This window comes from Xiphophorus maculatus, chromosome 3 (genome assembly GCF_002775205.1).
Source record: "Xiphophorus maculatus strain JP 163 A chromosome 3, X_maculatus-5.0-male, whole genome shotgun sequence".
NCBI classification, from domain to species: Eukaryota; Metazoa; Chordata; class Actinopteri; order Cyprinodontiformes; family Poeciliidae; genus Xiphophorus; species Xiphophorus maculatus.
The window spans coordinates 23,763,041-23,781,407 of NC_036445.1; the positions used below are offsets into that span (position 1 = coordinate 23,763,041).

At 41.1% G+C, this 18,367-nt stretch overlaps 1 protein-coding gene across 1 annotated transcript; it reads left to right on the forward strand.

The window, feature by feature from the left end:
• The first annotated feature begins 11,848 nt into the window (after positions 1–11,848).
• On the forward strand, positions 11,849–17,926 carry LOC102218270 (kelch-like protein 38). The gene is made up of 5 exons (XM_005799029.2): positions 11,849–12,211; positions 13,719–14,939; positions 15,030–15,171; positions 15,270–15,375; positions 17,064–17,926. Exons 2-5 carry the CDS (start codon positions 13,720–13,722, stop codon positions 17,351–17,353), a joined length of 1,758 nt encoding a protein of 585 aa, XP_005799086.1. The 5' UTR covers positions 11,849–12,211; position 13,719; the 3' UTR covers positions 17,354–17,926.
• The last annotated feature ends 441 nt before the right edge of the window (positions 17,927–18,367 follow it).

Consider the following 18,367-nt stretch of genomic DNA (forward strand, 5'->3'; position numbering starts at 1 on the left):
ACCGAAAGATGTCCTTGCTGTTCTACCTAAGCCAACTCTACTCCTCCTATGTTAATGTTGTGAGGTCCATACGCCCTCACAAGGTCTCCTGGAAAAACGGGCTTCAAGCTAGGCTGATTGCGCACAGACATAAAATTGCTTTTATCCACTTTGTCAGCCTCTCTGTTGACTCACTGCATTGACATGTACTCCTCCTCTCCGGGTTAAGCCACCTGTCTCCTTCCTCTTGTTGAAACCATGGAAATCTTGTTTAGCCCTCTGGATGTTTTGCCTACTCATAATTTAACAGGATCACTAGCTCAAATGTTGCATATATTTATTATAAATTTCCATCCTTTGGGTCTGAATCTGAGTATTTTGAGCAGGTGGGTGTTCATTCATCTTTAAAGAAACCTGCACCTTAGCCAGCAGCCTCACAACAACGGTACACCCAGTCCTAACTTTTTTTTCAAGTCCGAAAAAAACCCACAAAAAAAAACATTAAAAATGTGAAATTGCATTCAGGAAGAGTCAAATAACAATCTAACTTTTCAATCAGGCACATCTTATTTGAATTGTTGCTATAGGTCTTGTACTTGCCTTCACAAGTTCTATGTGAAGGCATTTCTTGGTTCTATGTTTATAGAACCAAGAAAATGTTATTTTAAATTAATTCCTATCTCCACAATACCAAAGATCTTTATGCAAAAGCTTCCAAATAAACTACATATTTTTCCTAACAGAATTATTTGGTTATTATTGGTTCCATGGTTATTTAAAACTAGAGATGAGATCAGAATTTTTTGGCTGCTTTTCTTCTCTCTGGTTCTTGTGAAGCTTTTACCTCTTAATACTGATTTTTACTGATTAGGATTTCCCTTATATATCATCTCTCAAACTATCATACAACTTTAAACTGTACACACTGAGGGTAAGATGCTCTTTGCTCATAACATCTCCACAGAAACCCTTTCTAAGGAACTTGGGTTTAACTCATGATGCCATAAAACCCAGACCATCTGCTCTGTTAATGATGAACACTGGCTGCAGGTAAGATACTGACAGCTAATAACTCTATACATAGCCATTTTAGCAACTCCAGATATTTTTCTTTTTTTACTCATTTTGAAGGATCTTTCTCTATAAGCAAGGTCAACAGCATTTGGTTTGATTGATTTAATACAACTAACTAGCTCCTTTAAGAATGAAGCTAAACTTTGAAGATTAAATAAAAAACTAGAGTCTCTGTTTGAATAAACTCTCTAAGCGGTGGAACCCAGAAGCTCAAAAAAGGTTATTCACTAATGCGAGATTTCTTCACATTCCTCATGGTTGGAAAAATGTCACTTCTCATGCACGCTGCGATTTAATGACACAAGTGTGGCTGAGCCGAAGAAAACATGTTTTCTGCTCATGACACTGATTGATCCGTCGCCGCTTCCACAGTCAACCTTGTCCCTCGAAATTTCTGTAAATTACACATCTACCGCATTGAATGCTACGGTTTCTGTAGCTAATTTAAAACTGAATAAAGAAGAAATACTACCAACCATTTTCACTCGCAGACATTGCATGAGAGATGAAATGGGAACTCGGCGCCCAAAGAGCTCTCTGCGCCGTCGATGGCACCTCGGTTTGAAATGCAACATGCTGAACATGTTTGAAGGCTGCGAGAAACACAGCAGCAATGCAAACAGGTTATGTAAACTGTACGTTTGCCAATAAAAAAAGTTTTTTTTGTTTTTTTTTTCCAGCAGGTTGGGGTCAGGGTCATTTTGACGTGACGAAGGAGAGAGAAAAGAACAGATGGTGGTAACTGTTACTCCGAACAGCACAAAAGTACAGACTATTTTATCTTTTCAGACATGCTGTTCTGTGCTGTTTATCAAAAAGTAACCTTGTTTTTCAGTTCTGACTTAACTCGCGTGGAGTTGGGGAGGAAACGGACCAGAAGAGGGCAAAAATACAAAGACACAAAAAAGCTGACTGCAATGCACTGGGACACTTTTTGTCGCATTTTCTAAACATGGAATATCTTTGCTGTTGTCGGAATTATATCCATTTGACGCTTGATATTTAAATACAGTGTATAAAAACACACATGACCTTTCCAGGCGACGCCGTCTGTTTTGTGGAGCGGGCTTCCTGTGCATATCTCCTGCCTGAACGGTATCAGTGGTAAACATCTCCATGGTGTTAAAACCTGGAAGCAGCCGTTTGAACAGGTGAATGGAAAACCTTCAAGAATCTGGGAATTGTGGGGGGAAAAAAAGAAAAATCAGACTTCTGTAGGTCTACAATTCTCCTCCAGACGTTTCTACAAATCCATGACATCATCATTTCAGCTTCCCCACGCTAAAGGCATGCTGATCAAGTGTATGCAGAACTTAATGATAAATATGTATATATTTTTTTCATCTACTAGAAATATTTCTTTTAATCCTAAGGGATTTGAAATGTGAAACATTTAGTCTGAATTAATGCCAAGCAGACAAAGGAAACGTTTTATGCTTTCTAACCATAAGACCAAACAGGGGTTTAAAGTGGAGCAGCAAAAGCAAATGAGATGGATTAGTGGGTTCATCCATGAATACTACTGCCTGGAAATTAGGCTGTTAACATGACATGACAGTTTTCAGTCAGAGGCCTCCTCAGATTGGTAGCAAGACTGACTGCTACTGGAGCATCGCCATCCACAACATCTCTTTGAGGATACTTGGATGAGATGCGTTGTTGCAAAATGAGGTATTGTTGAATTTAATCTGTAGGAAAACGTCTCTGTAGTACTATTTTGACAAAAAGCACTCAGGCTTTAGATTCTTATTTTTCCATTTTCCAAATCACCACCAAGACTCTTATCTCAAAATACTGTGCGGGTGCTAAAAGCTAAACTGCTCATGCAATGGTCGTAGCCATTGCATGAGAAGAGATTGTGTAAGAACAGTGAGACGGTTCAACATCAGAAGCAGCAAGTCGTGCTTTTTCTCCCCCGGAATATTATCCCAGAAAGTCGGACGTTGCTGTTTAGAAGATGAGCTTCTGATGTTCCCTCGGAGTGATAATCTCCACAGGCGCCCGAACGGATCTGCTTTTTTTTTTTATTTATTTATTTTTTTACAAAACACTGCCAGCATTAGACAAGGTCAGAACAGTCATCATGATCCCCACAAGCTGCATTTGCACAAAAAGGACACTCCATTAATTTGGACGTTGTTTAGAAAAGCGAGAGAGGGCGATGAGGGGGAGGAAAGAAGAGCGCTGGAGGAATGAGGGAGGAGGAGAGGTGTAGCAGGTTTCCAGGAAGCAACGGGGACGGCGCAAGAATGATAACATAATGAAACCAAGAAGAAAAAAAAAGGTGGATGATGCGTGGCTGGGGAACTCGGTAACATCCAACCAGAGCTAAAAGCTTGGCATTGTGAAAGAGGGGAAAAAAATAAAAGATTTATTGTGCTGCTCATTACCACTGCTGATGTGCCTCTGAACATGAACGTTGACCCCTGAATTATGAAGCGGCGGACTTGTTGCTTCCCTCTAAATGAGCAGCATCTTCATAAGTAAAGAGAGAAATGCTCTCAATAGAAAAGGTTCAACAAACATTCACTGATGTGATTTGTTACTGAGAAAAGCAGACAACCCACAGAGTTTATTTTTCTCTGGTTGTTTGCTTGCAGATGCGGAGAAAAGCGTTTGAGATTTCATCTGGTAGATTTTATGAGGACGAGATTGTGCAAGATCAGCACTGGCAATCCATAATTATCATTTGATCCAAATTTCCGGTTGTTAATAGCCGTAGTTTGTCAGTTTAGAAAGAGAAAGGATCAGACAAAAGATATTTTTCAGGAGAAACTTCTGAAGCATTTTAATCAGAACCCAAATATTTGTATCAATTTTTTTGCAGACCGTTCACAGAATAAAGTTTACATAAGAAGCAAAAAAAAGAGATAAACTGAGATTGAACTATAAATTCTTCTTTTAGAAAGAAAAGGCAACTTTAATCTTTACTTAGAAGCGTTGTTATGTTTTCATGTTTGTTACATACAATACAATGTTGTCTCTTCTGAGTGGTTTTGCTAAAAAAAAAAAAAAAAGGGTGGGTCGAGGTTTATATTGGTCTGATTGGAGCAGGATGGGCTTTTGATCAACCTGGATAAAAGTTTACATAAAACATGCATGGTGTTACCATAGTTACTTACCGGCTTACCAGAGGAGACAGTCATCTTCAACAAATCCAAACTTGTGCGCCCATGTTTGTTTAATAATGTTGTGCAACATTAAAAGCTCAAAATGAATGACATACATGTTTGAGAGCATGCACGCTTTTTCACAGAGCCTCCCATGCTTTAGCCAGCATGCAATTGTAAATTCAATTCAGTTTATTTAAATACGTAGCGCCATTTCACAACAAAGTTTGTCTCGAGTTGCTTTCAAAACAACAAAGTCTTGTGATCAATGTGACGTAATTTCTGTCTTGTTTTTAAATATAACACAAAAAAATTAATTTCCCCTTGGTGTAACTGAGGTATTGGATTTTTAATTTTTTTTTTCATCCTCCGGTGATGCTGTTTGAATATTTCCGTGTTGAACTAGTGAACAATTCCTGAACAACGTATCCAATTTTTCACATGACTGAATGCCCACGAGCTAGTTTCCAGACGTGTCTTCTGATTAGGCAAATGTCTTACAAGGAGATTTTAGGATCACTTCATCTACTATCAGCCTGGCAGGTACAGACAGCTGGAAGAAGGGAGGGGGACCCCAGAGTAAAACTGAGGATTTTAAATGAGCCTGAGATGTTGTTGTTTTATGGGCCTGTCACACAGAAGCATAAAACTACTAAGATTTATTTATCCGACGCTTGTTCCCACCATTGAGTTGAAATATGGGCTACCAGATTAGCTCACATCAAGAGGAGAAGTAAAAGAATCCGCTTTAATCTTTAATCCTCACCAATCAAACTCCTAATTTGTTTGTCTAAAGTCCGGTTGGTTTGAGGAGAACTGAGAGACCGCTCCGAAACCAGGAAGCGAATTACAGCGCAGGGCATTCTGGGTAAATACAGCCAAAACGAGTCTAACGCTAGAAGAAAGAAATGACTCGTGTTCTGTTACCAAAGACAAACGAGAAATCCTTTTCTTTTCTTTTTTTTTTTTTTTTTTTTTTTTTTTTTACATTTAGTGAAGAAGGAAGTTGCGCTCATGTCTTTTTCAGGGAGTTTTGTGTTGTTTCCTTCACTGGTTCTTGATGCAGCGCCACCACAGGCGAGCAGCGGAACAGGCTTTTCAAAGGATTGGTTTAGTTTGAGACAGTGAAGTGTGAAAGCAAACGCTGCACTAGCTGAAAATGCAACAAATGTTACCAAGTCTACCACATTATCAGATGTGAAAACAGCCTAACATGTATAAAGTAAACACACATCTAGGACTGTGGCTGTTTTTTTTTTGTTTATTTTAGTAAAAGCCGCCAGTCCTTTTTCGCTGTTTTTCTTCCACAAACTTGTCGAACCTTTCTGCACCTCATGAACAGCGATTTGCTGTGTTTTCCAGCCTGACATTTTCCCTGTCTGTCAGTCTGTCCCCGGAGCCACTGCCCCCTGAGCGTCCATCTGTTTTCCAGCGTGTGTCTGCATGTGGCCCAGAATACAGAGGGAGACGAACGCTGTCAGGGGCCTACAAAGACATCGGAGTAATTTCACCTCCAGAAATCCCACCAAAGTCCTCCTTTTCCTCCCTCTTGTCTTGATGTCGTCTCTCCCCCTCCTCCTCCCCTCCTTCTGTCTCTTTATCTTTTTTCTCCCTTTGTATTTCTACTCTCTTTCATGCACCACTCTCTATTTTTCTCTGTATCTCTGTCTCATTCCTGTGCTTGCCCTCCCTCACACCAATCCAACCACTCTCCTCTCATCTGTCTCTTTCTGTCTCTCTCTTTCTCTCCCCCCCCCTCTCTCTCGACCATACCTCAGGTACACCTGGCTGGCTGCTGAGGGTTGACACTTTAAAGACACTGGCTTCAGCTCCGGCTGCAAGTGGAATATCAATATCCGTCGTACGAGCGCTCACCATCACCGTTCTATCTCTCACACACGGAGCAACATGGAGCACACATGCGATATCCCCAAGCACCCCGTTGACCTCCAGCGCCGTTCACTGGTGCCTCTGAATCTATCAGAGAGGATGTTCAGCGAGGTCGTGTTTGTCATGTTGCGTGGTGGCATGGGCTCAGGGACCGAGGAACCTTGGGAAGAGGGAGCAAAGCGCCGGCCACTCCACCTCCACATTGCTTCGTTATTACAATGCACTGTTTTTTTTTTCTTTTTCTAAGTAGCATGTCCTGCATGTGTTGGTTACATCAGAGGAATTTTAAGCAGCTAACTGTAAGGCCCCCTAAGACCTTATCCGTGCATAAAAGCGTGTGTGTGGGCGTGCGTGCATTGGGGTGTGTGTGCGTGTGTGTGTGTACAGAACCCCCCTGTTTCTGTGCACCCCTGCTAAAGCCTCCATCTCCTTCCTTCAATCTTTGTTGATTTATGTTCTTTCCTTCAAAGCTGAATGGATTTCTCTGCACCTGGGAGCAATTTTTCTCTGCAGACTGACTTAGAACTTATACTTAAATCATTTAATAACTTTCTTTTTTTTCTGATTTAATAAAAAATTATCCCATAATTTCACGCACTAGCCATAACTTGTGTGTCTTTGAAACCTAACAGCTGTTTAGTAATCCAGCAAACACTTGTCTTTTATACTCATGTAAAACACTGCAGTTTTGTTGGCCTCAAAATAGCAAACCATTTATCCATAAAGGGTTTTATAGGCCGAGTTAAACTGACCTGATGCCTTCTTTGAGCCTCATGAAGCAAAGTTGGGCTTTCTCGCTTTGAAATTTCCACAACGTCAGGCCTGACACCTAGTGGATACAGAAACCGCCTGGAGGATCAAAAGTTCACAAAAACCTAAAGAAAACTAGGCAGTGCGATTTTGTTTATCCCTCTCAACTCTTATACCCCCAAAATAAAAACCAGTGTAACTAAAATGCATTCAAAAGTCCATAGAATCCACCTCTGTGTAATCCATAGAAAATATAAGGGAATAAACAGCATCATGAAGACCAGCGAACACAGCAGGCAGGTCAGAGACAAACCCAAAGAGATGTTTTTATCGATAAGTCAATCAATCAAGTTTATTTGTATTGTATATTTCAGCAACAAGGCAGTTCAAAGTGCTTTACTTCATAAAACCAAAAGTAAAAAGTCACCAAAACATCATACAGTCACCGATTTGAGAAACCAGTCACAAATGTCACATTTTGTCCATCATCAAAATCATCAATGCACATCAAATATGTTGGTCAATGTGTCCATTGATTATGATTCAAAAGCAACTCTAAACAGATGGAGGGCTTTCTACCCGGTGTTTCAGCTGCTTTGCAGTTTTCTGGCTACGATTTTGTTCTGATATAATATCCCAAACTGGAAGGATCTCACAGAGCTCCGGTCAGCTCAAATTGCAAATGCTGCAAACCTTCCAAGACACGGTCAACCACCTAAACCGACCTTTACCGCAGCCGAGGAGAGCGTTAATGAGCCTAGTAACCCATGGTAACTCTGGAGAAGCTGCAGAGGTAAACAGGCCAGGTGGAAAAAACTGCTGCTGGTCACAAATCGGAAGAAAGTCATACGAAGTCCTCTGTCATTCTAAGTACCAGGTATAGAATACATGTGGAAGAAGGCCATCCTGGATTAAAACCTGTTAAGAGGCCACAAGATGTGAGAGTTGAGGTTCACCTTTGAAACTGTAGATCCAAAAATAATGATATGTTGGAATGGCTCACTCAAAGTCCAGACCCAAAATATAATTGAGAATATGTGTCACAGTTTTGAAAACCAATGCTTGAAGATCTTCTCTGTCCAGTCGGACTGAGCTGGAGCTATTTTTTAAAGTGCACATTTTCTGCAGCTATGCAGTAGTTTATTGGTATTTCCTCATAAAAATACCAATAAAGTCCTCTGGAATTTGTGTTTGTGATGTGACAAAATCTATAAATGCTCTAAACTCTTTTCTGTTTCCATTAAAGAATGCCCCCTCTTAATCCAGCAGCAACAAAAAACATGATCAGCGTTTCTTTTTCTTTTTTATTATGGCGCTGTGGACAAGTTTGTGCCAACAAATTAACAGCAGCATAACACTCTTTCGGCGAGGGAAGGAAACATTTTATTGGTCGCATGTTTAATTAGCAAATGGGATATTTAGACAGTTATGCGGACTATAACCGAACGGCTGATGTGTGAATGAACAAACCACTCGATCACCATGACTGTCTGGGGAAAGTGGAAGCAAAGAATTAGTTGTAACATTAGTTGTAATTCCTCCGAATTTTAATGACAATGCATCTGATTTTTTATATGTACATATATTTTTTTTATGCAGATCATGGCTTCCTCTTTTTCTCAGAGTTTTCATTGAAAGCAGCAGAGAGCACTGAAATAAAGGACTTGCAAGAGGATTTACACCACAAAAGTTTACGCTGCGTAACTGTGGCAACACATGAGTGTATTCGGTCTTATCGGTCTCTTAGGTCCGCAGATCAGCTGCTTTTGGAGGTACCGAGATCAAGAAGGAAGCTCAGAGGGGACAGGGCTTTCTCTGTCATGGGCCCCAAATTATGGAACAACTTGCCTTTGCAGGTCAGGGAGGCCCCTTCACTGTCCACTTTTAAAGCTCGTCTTAAAACCCATCTATTTTATTTGGCTTTCAACTCTAGCGGGATCTAGTTTTAAATTGTATGTTTTTTGTTTTTAAACTGTAAGTTTTTATTTTATGCTTTTTATTGTTATGTTGTGTTTTGATGTACAGCACTTTGTATCAGCTGTGGTTGTTTTAAAGTGCTTTATAAATAAAGTTGGTATGGTATGGTATTCCTGGTAGAGTGGCTGTCTTAAGTGCGTTATATCAATAGATAAATCTGTTTGGACTAAACTCTCTCATTGTTTGAAAGCTCAGAGTGTGACCACATGGTAGCAATCTGTGTCTTCAAAATAAACTGACCTGAAATAGCAAGGATTACAGACGTCTGTGGTCCATAAATCCAAATTGCCTCGGCTTTAAGGGTTTGTGGAGCTTTTGACACAGTATAGCTCAAATCATAACCCATCTCTCTGGGCAATGACTCACTCCATGGAAAAAAAAGAAGAAGAAGAAGAAGTCAGTGGTAGAAAATCATAGGAATTTATCCAGCTTTGTCTGACTCTTCTCTGGAAGTGAAGCTTGTTTTGGGCTGTAAGTCTCAGCAAGCTTAGTCAAGCACAGAATTGCCCCGCCACCCCCAGCCCTCCACCCCCAGGGCACCAGCGCGAGGCCATCTAAAGAGAAGTGACAGAGTGACAGGCCGGTGCACATGCAGCCCAAACTTCACAACGGAACAACAAGGAGGAGATTTTTTTTGGGAGAAACCGTGGAATCGGAGCAATATCTGGTGCTGGGAGGCGTGAGGAGGCGCCAGCGGCCATTATCGTTTCAACAAAGAAGATTTTAATACCTTTTTTTTTCTTCTTCTTTTTACTCCTCTGCAGAGCTGGGGAGACTGATGAAAATGTTCTTCAGCAGTTTCCCATTGATTTAATAAAAAGGGCCTTAACTGAGCAAACACTGATGAAAGGGAATCATTATCCGGGCTTGTATGAGGTCCAGAGCGTTCCGATTCTTCCATATTTATTGCCAGTGGTTTGTCTCATCTGCAGCCCTCGAGATGTTTTTGAAAAACACCACACACATTTTACAGGGGGTGAGGGGGGGACTGTTATAAATTAAACTAAGTATGGACTATTTACAGTGACTTTCAAACTATTTCCTAGCACTTGTTGTTGAGATTGACCAACACAATGCAGTGCACCATGGGATTAAAGGAAAAAAATGCATTTCAAAATTATTTACAAATAATCTGAAAAGATACTTGTGCATTTTTACCCCCCCACCCCCAAAAAAACAAACAAACAAACAAACAAACAAAAAAAACAAGGTATTTACCACAGACACCACAGATCATGGTGGTCTGTGGTGTGCTTTTCAAATATTCACAAAAATACACTAAAAATCATTCAACTGTATAATTATGAAAAACTTTGTGTCACCAAAAGCTCATTTAAAACTTGTAGTTATAAGAAAATGGAAAAAAAAAAAGTGAAAACGGTACATTTTTGCAAAGCCCTGAAAGGGGAGCAGTTACATAAAGTTAAGCACAGACTGAACTCTCAGTTACTTTTGAAAAGACATTTCACTTTACTAAGGTGACACATTTCCCCTCCCATTCACCACGCACACAAATCAGTGAGACTTAACCCCCTTGTGTATTCCTTCTATTAAATCAGGAGAAGATAATCATTTGGTGATACGAGGGACGCAACAATGGTAGTGGGCGGCAACAGTATTTTTGATCTTTTCTCTCTTTTTTTCTCTTTTCTTTTTCTTTTTGCTCCTGTATGAAAAAAAAGAGCTTTGCAGCAGCGTCGACTTTTAATATAACTTGTTGCCTGCAGGCAGACATTAATGAGTCCTTTTTTGTCAAGGTGAAGGAACAGAGACAGCAGGCAATATGCCCAAGCTTAAAAGGATGCAATCACAGAAGTGAATGGGTGTAATGTGTGGGTGATGAGTTGAGACTGCTTTGCGTTCAAAGCAAAGACGCTAAGCTTTCTCTCTCTCTCTCTCTCTTTACAAAACAAGATCTGTGGCACAGCTGAAACACGCTTATTTGTTGGGAGTCTCAAAGTAAAAGCTAACCAGCAGCGTCCGCAATAAATCTATTGTTTGATTGCTGACGATAAACGCAAATCGAACTTTCCAAGCAGTTTTGCTCTCAGGTTGTTCTTGGTATTGGTTTGGACGGCGCAGCCACTAGATGGTGCTGTTTAGTTGCTGCTGCTGTGTGAGAAAGTTTTCCTGGCTGCAATGCCGGGATTGTCATCACTTATCACCTATTAGCCGGCTAATATTTAACCTTAACTTTAGGGTGCTTGCTTTTGCATCAGACGCAGCACGCAAACTGTATCGTTTTGAGACTAAGCCGCGGATTCACACGCTGAATAAAAGCCTGTGCCCACGTGTAGCTCAAGCGGCGCATTGTGTCTGATTTGCCATGCTCGGTACAAAAGCTCTGGTACAAGGAAAACACGGCTTATCTGTAAAACTCGATGGCTGAAAGCGCTTTTTTTTTATTGTTTGTTTTTGTTGCTTTTCTTTTCTCTGCCCACGTTTCAGGAACGCGCTTTGATTCCTCTCCAGCTGTAAAAGGGGAACGAGCAGACAATCCCATTGCCACCTTGTGTGGACGTCCTCCACAAAAAGCCTGAGCAGATCGGGGCCTTTTTCTACCTCAGGGAGGGAAACACAAAACAAACGGGGATGGAAATTACTTTTTTTTTTTTTTTTTTTTTTTTTTTTAAAAAGCGCAGCCGAAGGGTAAAGCGAGCATCTTTTTGCTCAATAAGAGTTCTCATGAACACCATCTGTAAAAAAGTGAAGCCAGATCCTTCATTTCTTTTTTCCTCAGCTTGACTCCCAAACATCCCAATGAACCTGAAGCGACTTGTTTGTAAATCAGAGCAAGAATATTGTGTCCCTTCTTGTTGAATGCCAGGCTCCTAATTTCTCTGTTTATGTTGCTTCGACTGTAACATAATCTTGTTTTTTTTATACCCCTGTGAGCTGCTGCAGCCAGCCTGGCAGAGCGAGCAGACAGCCAAAAAAAAAAAAAAAAGTGTTATAAGCTGCTCCTACTGATACAGTCATGTACCATGACAGAGATACAGACGACAGAAAGGCAAGCTACATAGGTGAAAGGGGAGATCACGTCAACTTGACACAGACATTGAGGAGGAAGTTTAGAAAGAAAGACGTGTAGGTGATGGAGTCAGTCGGATTCTCAGAAAGTTCTCTTCCATGTCACATGCGAGTCTGCGGCGCTGTTTTCCAAAGAGAGCGGCTCTATTTTTAGGGGCAGGAATGCACGCAGGCCTCGCGGAAAGAGACCGTAACAACAAACAGTGTGCAGCACTCTGCCTGCAAAGAGAGAGAAGCACATGCAAGTCGCACAGCATCACCACAACAACGAGGAAAAGAAAGTACAGCAGAATGCCAAGATGTCTTTTTTTTTTTTTTTTTTTTTTTTTTAATCTGACCTTGTTTTAAAGAGGGCACCCTCTGCAGAAAACAACCAAGACAACAAAAATACGAGCAGACAGGTAAGAGATGTTTGGGAGGATGGTTTTATGATCAGGAATGTGGCATTTCATGTGTTGTATAGAGAAACTGAATAATTTTTTTTCCAGACAAAGTGTAGTACTGATGGATTGCATTTTTATTATTATTTTTTATTTGCATAAAACAACACGTTGCTGCATTTTAATAAAGCATAAAATGAAAAAAGGCAAAGACATTTTGAAACACACCAGTGACTGTTTAAGCCAGAAATCCGGATGAGTAACTCAGTCTGATCAGATATGCACAGCCACTTTAAAAAAATATATATATACAGTACAGACCAAAAGTTTGGACACACAGTTGTGTACAAACTTTTGGTCTGTAGCTACTGTATATACTGTATATCTTAAAGCAGAAGTGCTGAAAGTGCCTGTAAAAACAAACTACAAGACTGCAAGTGTTTTTGCACAAGCTCAGCGGTGTTCAAGACGTAGTCAAAGCACCACAGGTGGGACTTAGGTTATTTGGTAGCTGAAATTTAAATGCTACATTATCTTAGCAGAGCTTAAAAGCACCAACGGTCAAAATACTGATTTGATTAAGCAAATCAGTATTTGCCTCAACAGAAACTAGTCAAGAGAGAAGTGCAGTGGAGAACAGGAACTCCATGTAAACTAAAGCTGACCAGTAACAAGTGCTGTTCATGTTCAATGTGCTTTTGAAGATTAAATATTGGAAATGAGAATGAGAATGACATTTAGGTCATGTTACAAATCAAAGTCAGAAAAACATTAGAATTTAGTCATTTATACGTTAAGTAGCCATGCTAGTTCATGTTAGCAATACAAGCTTATAACCAAGAATTTTCTCCTTTACTTACTTTTTTAAATTGCTTTGGCAACATGTTCAACACAAGTGGGTGTGAAAAAAGAGAACTCTTCTGAAGGGCAAATAAACCGTTTCGGAAAGCAGCCATCTTGGATTTTTAAGGTTGATAAGAAACCTCTGACTTTCCCACATTTTGTTAATTACTACAATTTGAAACTTGAAAATGAGTGAACTGGTTAAACTCAATTCCTCACACAAAAACATTTAGCTCTTTTTGGTTTACAGCAGCTTTAAAAGGCCCGTCAGAAAGGGGGTGCTTGAGAAACTTGGTAATTCCTACTGTGGAACTTGTCATAAAACATTTGAAAACCACTGTATTTGACATTTGCGATGAAGATACAAGGAATCCAATAAATCCAGGTGACTGTCCAGAATGCTGGTTAGTTTAGGAAACAGGCAGTGAAAAATGAAGGAATGCTAGCATGTTTCTAAGAATGAAGTTCTATTCAGTCTGTTAAAGTTATTGTAATTTTTCTCTAAAATTACATGAATTATTTAATGTCATCTGCAACAATTGGAAAAACAAAATCTTTACCATCAAACTTTATAATTTAAGCTCTGAAATGCTGAGCAATACCTCAGAACAGGCGTGTGAAACCATAAGGGCGGAACAACACATACAAACATGAAACCAAATGGGTTGGCATGATCTGTTCTCAGCATGGATCCACCTGGTGCTGAGGTCCTTCACTACAGTGATGAGGAACAGTCCTCCACCCTGCTTCTGAGGCTGCACAAACTGAGGGCGGAGAACATCCTGACAGACGTCATCCTGTGTGCTGGTCACACTGAAATCCCCTGCCACCGTAACGTCTTGGCGTCCAGCAGCGCCTACTTCCGAGCCATGTTCTGCAACGACTTCATGGAGACGCGACAAACCAAGGTTGATATAAAAGGAGTTGGACCTGTCATTCTGACCAGTATTGTGGACTATGTTTACACAGGACTCATTAGCATCAGCCTGGATAATGTGCTTCATCTAATGCAGGCGGCGTCCATGCTGCAATTTGGCCGTCTTTTTGAGGCCTGCTCCTGTTTCCTTCAGTCACAGCTGAGACCGGACAACTGTTTGAGCATGTTCAGACTCTCAGATGTGATGAATTGTGACAGTCTGAGAAAAAAAGCTAAAGAGATGGCCATGGAGAGCTTTACTGACGTGTCCTCGTCTGAGGACCTGTGCGAGCTTTCTTTACAGGAACTAATGGGGTACCTGGAGGATGACAGCCTTTGCGCTCAGGAGGAGCAGGTTTTTGAGACACTTATTGGTTGGATCCGTCATGATCCCGTCTCCAGGCGGGGGACCATAAGCAGCCTTTTCAAAAAGGTCCGTCTTCGACATTTACACCCTACCTACCTCTTCCAGTTCATTGCAAACGATCCTCTGATCCAGTCCTCCACCCTCTGCACCGAGATCATTGAATCTGTAAGGCGTCTCATGTTTTCGATTGGCACAAGAAGCATCAGGGACTTTGTGGTTGACTTTAAACCTCTCTGGGCTGCACCACAGCGCTGCAGCTATGATGACACCTTGGTGGTGGTTGGAGGAAGAAGGAATAACGAGCTGACTTCGAGGGAGGCGCTGGTTTTCGATGAGAAGAAGCAGAAGTGGCAGCGGCTCACCAAGCTGCCTGTACGTCTTTACAAAGCCTCCTACGTAGCCCTTCACAGCATACTGTACGTTCTGGGAGGCTTGACCACAAACACAAGCAGCAGCCAAGTCAGCCGGACGGTGTACACCCTCTCCCTCAAGACCAACCAGTGGAGGACAGCAGAGCCCATGTTGGAGCCTCGCTTTGCCCACCAGAGCGTTTTCTACCTGCACTTCATCTTCGTCCTGGGTGGGCTCGGGTCTGATAGACACCTGACAGCCAGTGTTGAAAGGTGAGATCTTAGTCAAAGCCTTCTGGTGGTAATAAAAGTGAGGTGCAACAGTAAAAACATTCACAAACAATCTCCCAACATTGTTTTAAGGTACAACAGTATGTTCAACCAATGGGAAGCCGTGGCACCAATGCCAGAGACGGTGCTGTATCCTGCGGTTGCCGCTACCAACCAGAGAATCTACATGTTTGGAGGACAGGATGCCACACACAACCCTGTCAGACTGATACAGGTGAACTTAGGGGACAAACATCTCCTTGTTACTTTGATTTCTCCTTTTGTCCCCATTCATTGACTCATCTATTGTCTCTCCCCTCCCTCCAACCATAGGTATATCACATTGGCAGGAACATGTGGTGTACGATGGAGAACAGAACAGTGAAGAACGTGTCTGCTCCTGCTGTTGTTCTGGACGAAAAAATCTACATCATTGGCGGTAGGTAAATGGAGCAAATACTTTTTAAAACCAAAAACAGAAGATGGAACTATACTTTGGAAAACATGGTTTACAAAAATAGTAAGGCTTCTGTAGTTAGAATGACTATAATAAATGTTTGAAAAACGTCAAACATTGCTAAAGTCGACAGCAACCTTTGGTCTGGGAGCGTTAGCAGGGAGCTGTCAGCAGGGGACCTTCTGGGTCAATAAGGCGACGATGTATTCAGAGGCCAGGCCATTTAAAGCTTTGAAGGTGAGAGAGAAGATTTAGAAATCAATTCAGAATCTGTCAAGCAACCAGTGAAGGGAGGAGAGCAAGTACAGCTTTCATGTCCTTTAGACCTGTAATGAGTTTAGCTGCAGCAGGTTGAGGCAGCTTGGAGAGAGGGGAAGCAGCTTTGACTAATACCCGAGTAAACTGCATTTCAGACTTTAAGGTGAAGGGAGACGCAACTGTAAAGCTGAAGGAAATGACCGGATATTTGAGGCTGCCAAGGTGGAACCAACAAGGCCGAGTGACGGCTTTAAATTAAGAATCAAACTTAAGCTTAGGATCAAATATGACTGTTTGATTCATAGCAGCATGAGCAACTTTAACTAACAGACGATATTTGATAGAATAGCACTGAAATAATTAGGTGGGACAACCAAAAATCACATTGACTAATTTTAAGAAAATTTTGGGCCTGTTTAGAATGTAATGGCAAGAAGACAAACTGCAGCTATTATTTCATGGGCATCCAAGTATCATCCGCGTGAATGGTGCACCATCTAAATACTAACAAAAGGAATCATGTAATGGAGAATAGAATTGGCCCAAATATTGGTCCCTGAGGGACACCAGAACTCAATTCAGCTACCATCCATCCATCCATCCATCCATCCATCCATCCATCCATCCATCCATCCATCCATCCATCCATTTTCTAAAACCCTTGTCCCTAGTGGAGTCAGGAGGGGTGCTGGTGCCTGTCTCCAGCGAACGTTTTGAGCGAGAGGCGGGTTCACCCTGGACAGGTCGCCAGTCTGTCGCAGCAATTCAGCCACTAATGTATGGTTAAAATGAAGAAACCCAAAACTGTGTAATGTGATGTAAATCAATAGGTGAGTCCTCGATACCATTCCACAGCTGTAGAAACAACAACACTAGAGTTGTAACTGAACGAATCGAAACTGATGCACCAGCACCAAATAATGGACACTGCACTTTACAGAGTTCAATAACGAGAAAAGAGTGCAATTAAATCCAAAATTACTCAGAACCCTAATAGATTTAGATTTGAATTAACCTATTAATTTTACCAATGAAAAAATCTCTAAAGAACCTTCTTACAAAGTTTTCTGGCATTTTGCAAATAGAAATAATTCCAGTAATTTGAACTGTCCTAAATCAAGAAAAGTGTGGTCGGGTTTAACTTCCGGCAATGAGAAAAAAACCCCTCAAAACGTGTATGTGTCCTTTTATTCTGTGTATGTAAGTATTTGCTTTCACCTGAAATTGTAGATACTTATAGTTGTTTCTGAAATATGTTTGCCCGTTTAAAAACGATCTCTTGGGGTTCAGCATACGAAGGAAAACATATTACGCGCACGTTTGGTTTTAAATGCCTCTGTGGATTGCGACACTGTCCTGGAGCGCCTCGTGCTGCACCTCTCTCTCTCATATTAATGCCTCTGCTGTCACAGGATACACCAGGCGAGTGATGGCCTACGACACCGAGGCCAACAGGTTCGCTAAGTGTGCCAGCCTGAAGGAGCGGAGGATGCACCACGCTGCCACCGGCCTCAACAACAAGCTCTACGTAACAGGCGGGCGCTACGTCAGCGGCCATGACGCCGTAGAGGACACGGACACTTTCGAGTGCTTTGACCCAAAGACAGACACTTGGACATGTAAAGGGAGGTTGCCCTTTAAACTATTTGACCACGGATGCCTGACTCTGACATGCGTCACGCAGAATTGGAAGAAATCATAATGATAGCAGAAGACTTTTTCAATTTTTTGAGTAGTAAGATATGCTTATTAAATCGATTTAAAGCGCGTTTATTGAAAAAAATTGACCAACGCACCCTTTTTTTAAAAAAAAAGAAAAAAGTCTGGCATCTCTTTGCGAGAGGTTTCTTTTCAACAACTGCACCTTTAAAAGAGAAGTGATCCACTGTTCTTAACCTGTATAACTTCACAAAGGGTGAAAGTGCTATTTTCAGCACCTCTGAATCATGAAATGTTTGTTTGAATCCCGGAGGCTCTTTGGTTTCAGCTCTCAGGTCCCTCTGACTGCAGCACATGTGTCTGGCAAAGATTATCCCAGCCTTTAATGAAGGCGGAAAATCAAATGGCTGCGATAAGATTTTTAACGTTTCTTTTATGAAACGCTACGAATAACCAAAATTTAAGTCAGTCTTTGTTCAACAGAGGCTTTCAATCTAGGCCCTTTGATTTTTGATGAATGGATGGATGGATGGATGGATTTGATTTAGCATCATTTCTTTCCCATTTGAAAGCTGTTTTTATGGAAATTTTCTGGGGTTTTTTTTATTTTGTTTTGTTTTTAGCTTTGAAATAATAAAATTTGATTCCAAACATGCGACTTCTCTTTATGTCTCAGCGTCTCACAGAGAAATACAGTGACTTGAAAAAGATTCTCAGCAGTAAGTGTCTGTTTGATCCTCTGCTTCACGCTCAATGCACATGTATCCATGTTCTGTCCCTCCCCACAAGTAAAGAATTCAAAAAGTTAAACGAAAACGATTTCTCTCTGATACGCGTTCAGCATCAGGATTTGTTAGTGCTGACTTCACAGAATCTGCAACAAATATCTAATATAAATTACACCGCAAAGGCACGATTAGCAACATGCGGTGTTCATCCCCATAATTAAGCATCAATCAGTCAATCAGTTTATTAACTCAATTTATCAAATTTCATCAGTAATTAATTCACAAACATATTCCTTTACAACTCAACAGATGTATTGTCACAAGTAGTT

What these genes read in the sequence shown, in the direction of transcription:
- LOC102218270 (XM_005799029.2), top strand. Translation starts at nt 13,720, where the DNA reads ATGGATCCACCTGGTGCTGAGGTCCTTCACTACAGTGATGAGGAACAG. An exon ending in CTGACAGCCAGTGTTGAAAG is followed by an intron (nt 14,940 to 15,029) that starts GTGAGATCTTAG and finishes CATTGTTTTAAG; the next exon opens with GTACAACAGTATGTTCAACC. An exon ending in ACCCTGTCAGACTGATACAG is followed by an intron (nt 15,172 to 15,269) that starts GTGAACTTAGGG and finishes CTCCAACCATAG; the next exon opens with GTATATCACATTGGCAGGAA.